The following is a 13,113-nucleotide window of genomic DNA, read 5'->3' as shown; positions in this document are numbered from 1 at the left end:
CCACCAGCACAACCCCCATCACCCGCAGCAGCAGCAGCACCACCACCACCACCACCATCAACAGCAGCAGCAGCACCACCACCATCAACAGCAGCAGCAGCACCACCACCACCACCATCAACAGCAGCATCAGCAGCCCCCATGGGGGGATCCTGAGGAGCGCAGGCGCAGATTCGCCCCTGCTCACCAGGAGCCTGAGGAAGACAGGCGAAGATACGCCCCTGCTCACCAGGAGCCCGAGGAAGACATGCGCAGATATGCCCCTGCTCACCAGGAGACTGGGGAAGACAGGCGCAGATACGCCCCTGCTCACCAGGAGCCTGAGGACGACAGGCGCAGATACACGTCCCCCCACCAGCACCATCTCTCGCCGCCGCCCAGCCCGCGCAAGAAGCAGCGGTGCACCTTACATGACCGGGTCGACATCGAGAGCACCTCCAGCTCTGGCCCGCCGCCTTCACGCCATCAGAGGCAGCAGCCCCATGCCAGCTACGCCGCGGTTGACAGCTTTGTAGATAGGGCCCCTGTGCATCCTGGCTACAGCCACGAGAGCTTCTCAACGCACAGCGACAGCAAGGGCAGCAGGAAGATTCAGATGGTTTCGCAGACGACAACGCTGTCTGGCGAGCGTGGCTCGCCGCGCTCGCCACGTGCCACGATTGTCGCGCATCCGAGGCGCACTCCGCAGAAGGAGCCTGCCCCAAGGAGACTTTCTGTGTGGCAGAGGATAGAGGAGGGTCCTGCTGCTGCTACACGGCCGCCACCACCGCCACCGCCAAAGGCCTTGCATATTTCACCAGCCAAGTCAAGTACTGCCGGCTCTGCTTCAAAAGGATTGGCCAGCGTGATCTCTGTGGACTGCAAGGCAAAAAGTGCTGGTAGTAATGAGGGTGACAGCACTAAAGTAATACAGAAGGATGCCGGAAAGAATGTTAGGAAGGTGTTGTCCTCAGTTCTTGTGAAACCTTCACCGGAGTCCAAGGAAAAGGAAGGGGATGTTGAGAAGCTTCCTGGGAAGCATGATAATGTTCAGGAGAATGTGTCAGGTTCCCCTAGTGAAAGTTTGGGCTTAGCTGGTCGTCCTGTGGCTGGTGTTAAGAAAGTGAAGAAGATAGTTATCAAGAAGATTGTGAGGAGGATTGTTGGCAAGGATAAACAAATTAGTAGCGAAATTGTATCTGAGAAGAGGGATAATATTGGTGCTATTGCAAATGCTTCTGAAAAAGAAGAGGGTGAAATCATAACCTCATCGCTGGAAAAGGATACTGTATCTGAACATAATATGGTAAGCACTAGTGGTACAGCTGGAGCTGGTAATGGTGTGAATATCCAGAAGGGTGAAAATAGCAACTCGATAAATCCACGTAAAAGGAAAGCCACTTCAGCCATCGAGTCCAAGAAAATTCTTGATTCAACAAATCATAGTGGGAGTAAGCACCTTGGAAAGGAAGACAATAGAAGCTCCATGGGTCGAGGTAATATTAGTGCTGCTTCAGCCATTAAATCTACGGAAGCGCTTGCTACAAGACGAAGTGAGCATCCTGGGAAAGGAGATAGGAGCTCCTTGGATTCAGGTGTTAGGAGTGCAACTTTGGTGTCTACGAATGATAATTATCAGAAGGAAGAGGGTGAAATCATGTCTCTTTCAGGTGAAAGGACTGGTGCAGTTGCAAGTAATCCTCTGAGAATTTCTGACAGGCGTACAGAATCCAGCATGAAAGAGAGCAAAGCTCCTAAGGATGTCAGTAGAAAAAACACTGTTTGCACAAATGGAATTACCGTAAATCATGATACGACAGAAATTTCTGGAAGTGAGGATGCTAGGAGGGAAGACAATGACATCTTGATTAACACAAGCGAAGAGGATGTTCGCCGTGTAAGTAGTGCACCAGAAGTTACTATATGCAAGAGAAAGGGTGCTCAGAAAGGTGAGGGTATGATTCTGACTGGTTTAGGTGAAAACAGTATTGGCCATGTGAAGGTTTCTAATACAAGGGAACTCGATGTGAATGAGGGTACCAGGACCAAAGAGAGCCAAATCCCCATAGAATTATGTCAAACTAACACTTCAAAAACAATACACCACTTGGAAGCTCGTAATACATCAGAAACTACTATGAGCAAGTTTGTTGGGAGGAAAGTGGGCAAGAGCTTCATGGGGTCAACTGAAAGACATGCTGCCACCACCAGTAATTCTGGGAGCACTCCAGAATTTAATTTAGCTGGTGGGTTCGGCAATAGCCACAAGGAAGATCTTCCCAATGACGGAACTGCTTTCAATGAAACAGATGCTCCCCTAGAAGTTGAAGGTAGAGATTTCCTTAATCTGTCATGTTCCAGAAATGTTGAAAGCATGAATGTGCCACCATTAGCCGATGATCTTATGGAGGATTTAACCCGGGATATTGTTTTGAATAATGGTATAGAAAGGGGTGCTACAGCTCAGGTAGCAGAACTGATAAATCTTCATAGAGGTCATCTGTCTCCCGAGATTGATTTTCCCTTGGCACATTCCCGCGAATCTCCATCTGTATCTGGTAACAGCGAGCAGTCTGTTCCTACAACTTTGACACTTGGAAGTAATTTCTATTTCAGTAATAACATAGAAAGTGAGCGACAGCTCAAGGAAAACCATGAGCTGCTGGAAGGGCAGAAAGGATTAGATGTTTCCACAGTGACAGAATTTGATAGTCTTGTAAAACAAAAAGCTGTGGCTGATGATGACTCAGTTGGTGTAGGTTCTCAAAATTGGCTGACTTTACCACCAGCGGTCAACAGCATTGCTATGTCTGAGGAGTTTGTGACTAACGATGCTACTGTTAGGAAAGATAGGATAGGTTTGGATCAGAGCGTGGATAATGACACTTCTGTTAGTCAGGATCATGATACTGCACAAGGTTTGGAGCAGTGTGGAAGTGTGGATGCTTTCTCTAGTCAGGTTAACAGCATTAGGCTATCTGTATCTGGTAGTGATATGCCTCAGTCAGACTCATTGACACCCAAAGAGATCAGTGGCAATGTTGAGAAACATGGTGAGATAGTTCTCTTAGGTTTGCACTCTATTAGTTCAATAAATGTTGTAGATCAACATGATCATCAAATGGTGGATATTTCTGTGGGCAACCCAACTGAACCTGCTATCCCAGCTGTAGAATCTGTTGATGTGATGGATGCAGAGCTAGTTACTCCTCAGGTATCTGTTGAGCCGGATAATACCTATGACAGTAATAAAGGAATCAGTGGTGATGTTGAGAAACATGGTGAGGTAGTTCTCTCTGGTTTGCACTCTATTAGTTCAATAAATGTTGTAGATCAACATGATAATCAGATGGTGGATAATCCTGTGGGTAACCCAATTGAACCTGCTATCCCAGCTATGGAATCTACCGATGTGATGGATACAGCGCTTTCTCCTCAGGTATCTGTTGAGCCAGATAATAATACCTATCACAGTAATACTGAAGGTTCTGTGGTTAACTCAAGCACAAAGCGAGATTTGTCTTCTTGGATTGAATCCATTGTGTCAGAAGCTAAAAAGGATCATCAACCATGCAAATCTACTTTACCTTCTATTAGTTTGCCAGTCTTAGCACCAAAGGAGGATAGCAGGAGAGCAGGATTGGACTCGGCTGGAAACCCTGTGGGGAAGTCTCCTCAGATGAATGGTACAAGCTCTATGCCTCCCAAGGTAGCTCCTAAACAGGCGAATTTGCCCAGTTCATCCCGAGAGCCTCCTCGTGTAAGTTCAAATCCAAGGCACAAGACATGGCATCGTGGTGACCTGACATCTTCTACATCTTTGCCCAGTTCACAGCCTTCAGGATTACCACCTAAACAACCACCAAGGAGGAATGACAAAACTCAAAACTCTTATATACGCAAGGGTAACGCCCTTATTAGAAATCCAGCAACAGGAAAACTTTCTCATTCTTCTAGCCTGGATACTCAGAATAAGTTGAATAAGCCTGTGATGAGGAGAAGCATGAACTTTGTCAGGAAAGTTGATTCAAATGATTCTGCAGCACGTTTGAGCTTTACAGTTGAAAGACCTAAGACTCCTCCTTTACCACTTCATGCCAAATCCATCAATTCAACCACAAACCTTCCAGAGCAGTTGTCTAAAACTTTGCCCAAGCAGCATGTTCCTGAAACTGAGAAAGAAGATTCGGCTAGGCAATTAAACTCAGGTGTTGATACCCCAAGCATTAAAAGTGCACAAACACCTGAACCCTCAGATGCTAGTAAAGTGGTTTATGTTAGACCGAAATCAAATCAATTGGTTGCTGCACAGAGGCAGCACGCTGATGACCCGACTAAAAGTTCTACAGATAAGGTTTTATCACTGCAGCCACCCACAGCCTCTGATTTATATTTCAAGAAGCGGAAAAATCAGATTATTTTGAGTTCATCTTCCTCTGATGGTCAGAATACAAAAGAGATTGCACCTGCTGAGAGCTTAAATTCAGGTGAGAATAATGTACAAATTGCATCCTCGAGCAACAGTATCAATGGTTTAAAGGAGGGACCACATAAAGGTATTCTGTTTTCCTTCTGAGGCATACCACAACTGCAACCTCATACTTGAATAAGAAAGCAATGCTAATTCATTTAACTACCATTTGCTCATACTTTTCTAAATGCAGCTCTTCAGACAAATAATATGGGAACTTCCTCTCACGTGTGGACACTCAGTGGGCAACAATCACAGAGGAAAGGATCTGTGGGAACTAGTTATGCGAAGGTCTTCCCACGTATTCTTCCATGGAAAAGAAAAATATACTACAAGAATTTTAGAAGCAGTCACACTCAGAATGCGAGCTCCTTACGAATAGTCAGGTAACATTAGCAGACTAGCCTGAACTTCTTTCTTTCTCTATCGAGCCATTGATTCAATTTGTTTATAGCAAGTTTTTGCCCCTTATTGTGTAACAGAAAACTATTACAAACCAAGAAGAGAGATATGATTTATACTGTCTCAACTAATGGATTCTCTATACGGAAATCTGGTGTGTTAAGTGTTGGTGGATCAAGTTTGAAATGGTCACGATCTCTTGAGAAGCGTTCTCAAAAGGTTAACGAGGTAACTTAATTGATATTCTTTGTGCATATTTTTCATATTCAGTATTCCATAAGAGTCAGTTGGAGTTATTTTCATCAGATCATTATATTCTGATGGGTTTCACCTCTAGCCAACCCCCAACTTGTTTGGGACTAAAGGCTTTGTTATTGTATTATATTCTGATGGGAAGCCCACAAGAAGTATTTGGGAGACGACTTGATTTATGTTACTGGTTGAATTTTGTTGTCTCTTAAGAAGATTCTAACTACTTTGTCGGCTAATGTCTAACGGGAATGCTGATTCTTGCCTATATTAGTGCTGATTATACTTGACTGCTATTTAACTAGTCATGAGAGCAGCCATGCAACCAACTTTTGAAAATGCATTTAACTATTTATATATCAAGACCACATTATTGTGTAGTGCACATATGGTGCATCTTATAAAGTTACAACCTGGATTGCAGGAGGCTACATTGGCAGTTGCTGACGTTGAAAAAAAGAGAGGAGAAAAACGGAAGCGGCAATATCTCCATTATACTGGAAGGAATGGTAATGTGTTAAACTTATTGCCACTACAGAAGAATGACTCAACTGCTAAAATAATGTACTCCTTCCGTTCCTAAATATAAGTCTTTTTAGACATTTCACTAGGTGACTACATACGGAGCAAAATGAGTGAATCTAAACTCTAAAATATGTCTACATACATCCGTATGTAGTTCCCTAGTGAAACCTCTAAAAAGACTTATATTTAGGAACGGAGGGAGTATATGTGAGATACATAAGTTTCGCTGCTCCTGCTTCTCAATTGCTCCTATTTAGTATAATAACATAACTTCCATGCTCCACCACATTCCAAGACTGCTTCCCAGTTGCATTTTTATTATATAATTACTTCTGTGGTCCACTATATTACAAGTCTAAAGTTGAATTACTTACTGGCTGGACATTTTACTGCTGGTCTCAGCTAGCTATAAATCATCACTTTGTGGCGATTTCGTTTTGAAGTGCAGTGCATGAGACATGCTCTCTTATGCCATAATAAGAACCTTCTCTTATTGGTTAATAGTAATTGCATATAGCAGTGCTTCCAGTGGATGTAACTTTCATGTCGAACATAGTACCTTGAATTGCATTTGCAAGAAGACACTGATCATTCATCTGGTCAGTATATACTTTTTTGTTTTTACTTGATGTTGGTCAAAATTTGCAGATCAATACTCTTTATCTGCTGCCGGCAATCAGTTAAGAAACAACAATCAAGCATCTTCAGTTTTGAGGAGGTCATCAACTTGCAATGGGTATCTTTTTGACCATATGCTATTGCTTGCATGATGCCATCTGATAATAGAACTTATTTGCATCTAGGATCTTTCCAACTTTGATTTATTCTCTGATTCTCTTTATTCTGAAACAGATATGTGCGTGTTAGCAAAGGTAACCAACTGGTTAGAAACCCCAAAAAAGTAACTCGCATGCTAGCAAATGAGAAAGTTCGATGGAGTTTGCACACTGTTAGATCACGCCTGGCAAAGAAACGACAGTACTGTCAATTCTTCACTCGGTTTGGCGAGTGCAAGAAGCCTGAGGGCGAGTGTCGCTATATTCATGACCGTGCTAAAGTTACTATTTGCACTAAATTTCTTAAAGGCCTGTGTTCTGATACTAGCTGTAAACTCACTCACAAGGTAAGCCATTTCTTCTTGATTCTACTGCCTATCTTGCATTTGACACTTCTTTCATTGTAAGAGTATGTTCTGCAGGTACTCCCGGAAAGAATGCAAGATTGTTCTTATTTTCTGAAAGGTGATTCATTTCATTCGCAGTGCATCATTTTACAATTTTGTTTCTGCAACCTTTTTCTTGATCATATGTTTCTTATTCTGGCAGGTCTCTGTACCAACACAGCTTGTCCCTATAGGCATGTGAAAGTGAACTCTAAGGCTCCTGCCTGTGAAGATTTTCTAAAGGGATACTGTGCAGATGGTGATGAGGTACTTAATGATATAACTGAAATCTTTCAATCTTATTCAAGTATTACTATTGCTAGGGGGTGGGATTCAGCATTGTCCTCAACAGCTGATAGTAAACTTCCAAAAGAAAAAAACCCAGAACTGAACCATTGAAAAAATGTCCCTTAAAGAATGTGATGTAAACTATAATATGCTCTACCCTCCTGCCAATCATTTAGTATTATTAATTTAAAGTTCTTCGTAGGTATAATTTACTGCATGAGACTTCTTGTGTTTTTGCTGGGATCTAGGAGGACATGCATGTTCTTAGTCGTGTCAATGAGGGTTATCCAGTGGGTGGTTTAGCGTTTAACTGTTGATAGGTTAGCAAATGAAGATTTTGTCAGTAGGTTGTTCTTTTTTTTTGTTGGAACTTGTTTAACCAGGTTCAGCTTTTGAACTTTGGGGCTTCCATGATCCTTTTTTACGTTCTGAACTAAGATTGCTAATCTTTTCATGGTCTTGAATTAATCCTCTGTTACAAGCAGTGTCGTAAAAAGCACAGCTACGCGTGCCCAGTCTTTGAGGCAACAGGAGAGTGCCCACAACAGTCTACGTGCAAACTTCATCACCCCCCCAAGAAGACAATCAAATCTAAGAGAAGCAGACCAGACACCCCCCAAAACAGTAGCTGGGGACGGTATTTTGACACCAGCATTAGACATGACAGTGAGACAAGCAAAGTTTCTTCAGGCCAAGATGACAGACAGAAACAGCAACATGATGTTTTCTCAGGTGGGGACTTCACTGACTTTATCACACTTGACATTGATGGTGAAGAAGGCGTTGATGCGCCGGACAGCATACAGAGTGTTGATGTGCCGGACATCATACAGAGTGTAGATGCGCCAGACAGCATACAGAGTGTTGATGCGCCGGAGAGCATTCAGCTGATGGAACTGGACTCAGGGGAACTCGGCACGGAGGCTGATGATCTTGATGCACTAATCAAACCTCTTCGGATCATGAGAACGGCAAGAGTGTGACAGGCTAACAGCCGCTGGAACTTGGACTGGGGGGAAAGTTCAACATTTCAGCAGGCGGGCCTTCACAATCTTGATGCACAAGCAAAGCCGCTTCGGATCATGAGGATAAGAGTTTGATGGCAGATGGGACTGTGGTAAGGGGATCTCAAGTTTTGGACATGCAGATTGGTACTCAAGCTGACTCGGACCGGCGAGAAGAGCAAGGGTTTGACAAGTTCTTTCGGTTATCTCGGATACCCGCTGTTGATATAGTGCTTTGCTGCGCCTCACTAAGCTGCGGCGCTGACTGGGTTTTCTCTTCGACATACCCATATATAGATAGGGAAAACATGCCTTGTCATCCTTTATTCTTTCCTTTTTAACATCTCATTTTCATTCATGTTGTACTTATACATAGGTTTCATTGTTTCAGACATAGAGAGTTGGAACAACTGGCTGTATTACCCGTGTGTTGAATGTAAAAACACATATCATATCTGTGATAGAAGAAATGCAACCTTATTTCGAGCTTGCCTTGTGAGCCTCTTTTCCTGTGCGTGTACTTGTCACAAACTGGTATTAGCGGTATGCTGCTCGTGTATCAGATCGTTTTGCTATCAGCAGATGGCGCAAACCGTAGACGGGCAAAGGAGTACTTCTCTCTTCATATGTTTGAAGTAATAAGCAGAGGTTCGATGACACGGATTTCTTTTTCTCCATCAAGTATATGCAGATAGTTGCACATGAGCAAAATCAAGCTAGCTGGACATACTGATACTTGTCACCAAACGAACATACTGATACCTGTCACCAAACGAGAAGATCTACACATAAAAAAGGAAGAACGACAAAGAAAAAACTGCTGCCAGAATACTGATGCAGAACCAAAAAATGTTGAAAGAAAAAACTGGAGCCGTATGCCGTGTTTGTATGTAGCTCATGCCGGTCGAGGGACGGGGCCGGCATCCGCTGGAGAGATTGTCACGGACCGAAGTAGCTCCAGCGAGCTCGATAGCCCGAGAAAATGCGAGAGGATGGTGTTGGCTGAAGCCTGTCCATGATGAGAGACGATGACAGTTAATACACAAAATGAAGTGCCAAGTTCAAAAAGATTCTACCCCCCAGATACATCCGTTCCAGCGACAATTCATATGGATCGGAGAGAGTAATACTTTCTTAGGTTTTGAAAGAGCCTAGTAGAAAAATGCGATCCCATGTCCGACAATTTAAAGGTGTTCTTATTACTACTATATTTGTGAAGATTGCACATTTTGTTACTAACCCTGTAGATCACAGTTCGCATTACAAAGCTCAAACAGACCACTTTGCAAGATGGGAGCAAAATGACCACCCCTGGAAGCGATTTTCATCGTTCTTCAAACAATCATCAAAACAAAGGGAAGATACAATGCATACCTGAACAAGAAAAACATCCAGAGCAAGAACTGGGCTCTGGCCAGCGGATATCCCCTGGTAGTAGGGCACCGAGGAGGTAGTAAGAGCTTCTGCTACCAAAGCACCGACAGTCGCCTGCATCCCGAGCACCGCAGCACCCATCCCGACAACGCTGAGCACAATACTGTTCCTCAGGTTTTTAACCACAGCCGCACGCGGAGGAGCCTGGAGAAGGAGCCACTCGGCTTAGTTTTGGCTAAATTGCACATATAAGCAGAACCAAGTAATATTATGTTAGTTCAAAACAGATCAAGTAGCAGGCCATCAAATGAGTACCTTTGCAGGCTCGGTTGCTGTTCTCCTGAGCGTTTTGGAAAGACGGATGTAACCAAATGACCGGAACACCGACATGAAGGCCGCAACGATGCCGAGCCCGGTCGCATAGAATGTGAAGGGGGATGTTGCATTCCCCGTAGCGACCGCGGAGAAGGACAAGATCCCGGCCGAAACGGTTGTGCACACCAACTGAGACCAGAATGCCAGGGTGCCCAGATTCTTGAAATACCGCGCTGTTTTCTCCAGCCTCTTGCTGACCTGCAAAACCGAGAAAAAACAAGACAGAGCAAAAGATGACATATGAGCCGAGTAAACAGCGTGAGCAGAAGCAAGCGCGGCAGTGGACCATGGAAACCATATCCTTCCTCGATTGGGCAAGGATTGCCCGTGCTCTGTATGCATATCCTCGATGCGCGCAGACTCTGAAGTGTCAGTCAGCAACCGGCAAACGGCCGCGCGCGTGAGGGTTCGACGGATCAGCGGGGGGGACGGGGGAGGGAGCGGGGCGGCACCTGGGCGAGCTTGGCGCGCTCGGCCTCCTCCTCGGCGGACAGCGGCGCGGGCTCCGGCTCGGCGGGGCCGGGCGCCGCGGCGGCGAGGCGGGGCCGGACGGCCGCGGCGCGGAGGGCGGGCGCCGCGCGGCCGGGGCCGGAGGAGGCGCGGGGCGCGGGCGGCAGCGCGGGGGACGGAGGCCGCCGCCGCCTTAGCGTCGTGAGGCACGGCGGAGGGGCCGCCGGCGGGGAGAGCAGGAGCGCGAGCATTCTGCGCCTGGGTTTTGCTTTTTGGGGGGACGGTCACTAGGGAGGGCTCTCAACTTCTCATCTTGGCTTGGGAACAGAGCAAGGAAGCTCCTACCGCACACCACAATCCAGTTCAAAAAAAGCTTCCCCTAGTAGGAAAATCATATGTTATATTGTACTCCCTCCGTTCCTAAATATAAGTCTTTGTAGAGATTTCACTATAAATCACATACGGATGTATATAGATGCATTTTAGAGTGTAGATTCACTCATTTTGCTCCGTATGTGGTCTACAGTGAAATCTCTCCAAAAACTTATATTTAGGAACGGAGGAAGTACTTTTATAACATAAATCATATGTTATGTTGTTTTACTCAAAAAAATCATTTAATTTATTTTGAGAAAAAATAGACTTTTTTTTGCCTCGGGACGGGCCAGGTCGGCCCTGACTTGGGATTTACAAGTCTCCTGCCCAGGTCTAGCGGCTAACATATTTGTAAGGGGGCGTGCTACGCATCCGTCGGCCGATCTTTTAAAACATCAGCCGGGCCGCAAGCCGTCAGGTCTGGCTCATCGAGCGGCCGAGCGCGTCTCCACCATTGCAACACAGGTTGTGTTGCAGAATTATTTCTGCAACACATGCATTGTTGCAGATTATTTTTTTGCAACAACTGTTTTGGTGCAAAAACATTTTTGCAACCGAGGTTTTGTTGCAATCTTTTTTCAACCAAGGTCTTGTTGCGGATTTTTTTTCGCAAGATAGGTTTTGTTCTAAAACGTAAGCCCGTCATAGACCATTGCAACACCGCATATGTTGGAGAAGCATGGCCCCTGTTGCATGAAGGATGGTATATAAGCCCTCACTTGACGTGTGTCATCCAGGGAAGGTGGCGGACGCGGCCGTTGCAATCCGCTGGTTGATGATAAGCTTTTCCCATTTGTAAGCGGTTTTGTTATAGGAGGAACTTTTTCGTGCAATTTCACATGATTGAATAAACAACATATTTATTAAAAAAAGAACGTATTCTGTTTGAGGAATAGAACATATATTTTTGTGGTCATATGTATATCAATCCTAAAAACAAAGGGAAGAGGAAGGGAAAGTATATCACGACAGTCACGCCCAGATCCTCACATGGCTCTACTCCCAGCTCCACTCGCACGCTCAACCTTTTTTTCCACTTGCTCCACTGGTAGCTCAGAAAAATGTCGCTGTCATTTTATTATTTGAAACAGTTTGTTAAATCAAAAGATGCTTATGGATTTTATAAACTCTTGAATTGTGAAAAAAGATGTGAGGCCAAAAGGACAGCACGAAGGTATACACACAATTAGAGAAGCTCTGCCGGTCCATGATAATCTCGGCATCAAGACCATTGCTTCTCTTTGGTGCATCTTCATATGGGGACCGGGTTTAGGTGCGTTCTTTCTGTTAACTCCAACCAGTAGTCATTAATGGCTAGAAAATTTGGAAAACATAAATAGAGTAAGAATTAACATTCGCGTGTCTGGGGCGGAGTAATGTGTATAAATGACGGGGCGTACTGAAGGGATTTTTTTAGGACTTATATGGATGAAATATTCTCATCTAGCTCCCACAAACGTTCATATTTTGCCTACTGCCCCCCCTCCTCCGGTGTTGCCCATGACAAAGAGGTGGCGTTCATGTGTGATTGTCCGAGAGTGGTTGTGTGATTCCTAAGATAATCCGATGTTTAAAGCTTATTTTACACTAGATTTTTCAATTATTTATGTGGGAGGTCCTATAGAGCCTGCAATAAGTAAAATAAAAGAATAAAAGATGGTTTACTACTCATCTTTGACATCTTTCTTGGATATATAATACATATGCAGGGCATTTAGCTGGCAAAACATATCAGATGATCGATGTTATTCAAGACCACACGAAGCATCATATTCAAAAGGGTGCAGCTAGGCACTACCATCGGATGTTTGTGTTTTGTGAATGTTGTGATAATGATGGTATCCATGAACATGGTGGCTTATTTCCTCTTCTTTCCGGTATCATCAACTCAACTCCATGCATATGGGGTTATGGAGCCATTGTTTTTCTGGTGATGATACAGAAGCACTGGATTTACATATTTATTGTATACACGAGCAGGAAGAAAAATAACATATTGTTGCAACTTTCTCTGCCGGCTGCACTCCTAATAAATACGTTTGCACTACACTATTTAGGAAAATATTGTTGCTTTGATCAAAGAGATTACACACTTATTCCTCGCTGATTCACCATCTACATTTTAGCAAGGTTTGGATTGCTGGGAGATGGTTGTCCATTTCACAGAGAGGTTAAAGTAGCAGCATGACTATCCCGTGACACATTACTTGTTGCGGTAATTTGCGAATGTCATATGGGGATATAATTTCTAGCGTGTTTGTGCTGTGTGGAATTTTTGTGGCAAGGAGCCTACAAACGCAAACCACCCAAGGTCATGATGCCCAATACAAAAACCTCAAGCTAGCAGTGAAGATCATGTACATCTTGTACATAATGGTGTTGTGCCAAGGGATGCTATATATGACAACGTGTGGTGGCGGAGCTACATGCAATTCTTTCTAGGGGAGGGGGGTAATCGC

At 44.4% G+C, this 13,113-nt stretch overlaps 2 protein-coding genes across 2 annotated transcripts; one reads left to right on the top strand and one right to left on the bottom strand.

Annotated features, from left to right (window-relative positions):
- Position 1: 1 nt before the first annotated feature.
- On the top strand, positions 2 to 8,571 carry LOC119339544 (the record flags this gene model as incomplete). The annotated part of the gene is made up of 9 exons (XM_037611559.1): positions 2 to 4,535; positions 4,644 to 4,836; positions 4,933 to 5,080; positions 5,526 to 5,610; positions 6,275 to 6,362; positions 6,479 to 6,749; positions 6,825 to 6,867; positions 6,952 to 7,055; positions 7,562 to 8,571. Coding segments are annotated over 9 exons (5,964 nt in total), but the record flags the coding sequence as incomplete, so codon positions are not given.
- Positions 8,572 to 8,743: 172 nt separating this feature from the next.
- LOC119335225 (protein TIC 21, chloroplastic-like) lies at positions 8,744 to 10,570 on the bottom strand. Its single transcript, XM_037607382.1, has 4 exons — positions 10,282 to 10,570; positions 9,770 to 10,027; positions 9,455 to 9,658; positions 8,744 to 9,089 (listed from the first exon to the last, which is right to left on the bottom strand). Exons 1-4 carry the CDS (start codon positions 10,528 to 10,530, stop codon positions 8,976 to 8,978), a joined length of 825 nt encoding a protein of 274 aa, XP_037463279.1. The 5' UTR covers positions 10,531 to 10,570; the 3' UTR covers positions 8,744 to 8,975.
- Positions 10,571 to 13,113: the final 2,543 nt, after the last annotated feature.

Source organism: Triticum dicoccoides, chromosome 7B, assembly GCF_002162155.2.
Source record: "Triticum dicoccoides isolate Atlit2015 ecotype Zavitan chromosome 7B, WEW_v2.0, whole genome shotgun sequence".
Taxonomy (NCBI): Eukaryota; Viridiplantae; Streptophyta; class Magnoliopsida; order Poales; family Poaceae; genus Triticum; species Triticum dicoccoides.
Note: the sequence above shows the minus strand (reverse complement) of the source record. Positions and strands in the feature narration are given on the sequence as shown.

What these genes read in the sequence shown, in the direction of transcription:
- LOC119335225 (XM_037607382.1), bottom strand. Translation starts at nt 10,530, where the DNA reads ATGCTCGCGCTCCTGCTCTCCCCGCCGGCGGCCCCTCCGCCGTGCCTC. An exon ending in AGCGCGCCAAGCTCGCCCAG is followed by an intron (nt 10,028 to 10,281) that starts GTGCCGCCCCGC and finishes TCGGTTTTGCAG; the next exon opens with GTCAGCAAGAGGCTGGAGAA. An exon ending in TGGATGTTTTTCTTGTTCAG is followed by an intron (nt 9,090 to 9,454) that starts GTATGCATTGTA and finishes CATCATGGACAG; the next exon opens with GCTTCAGCCAACACCATCCT.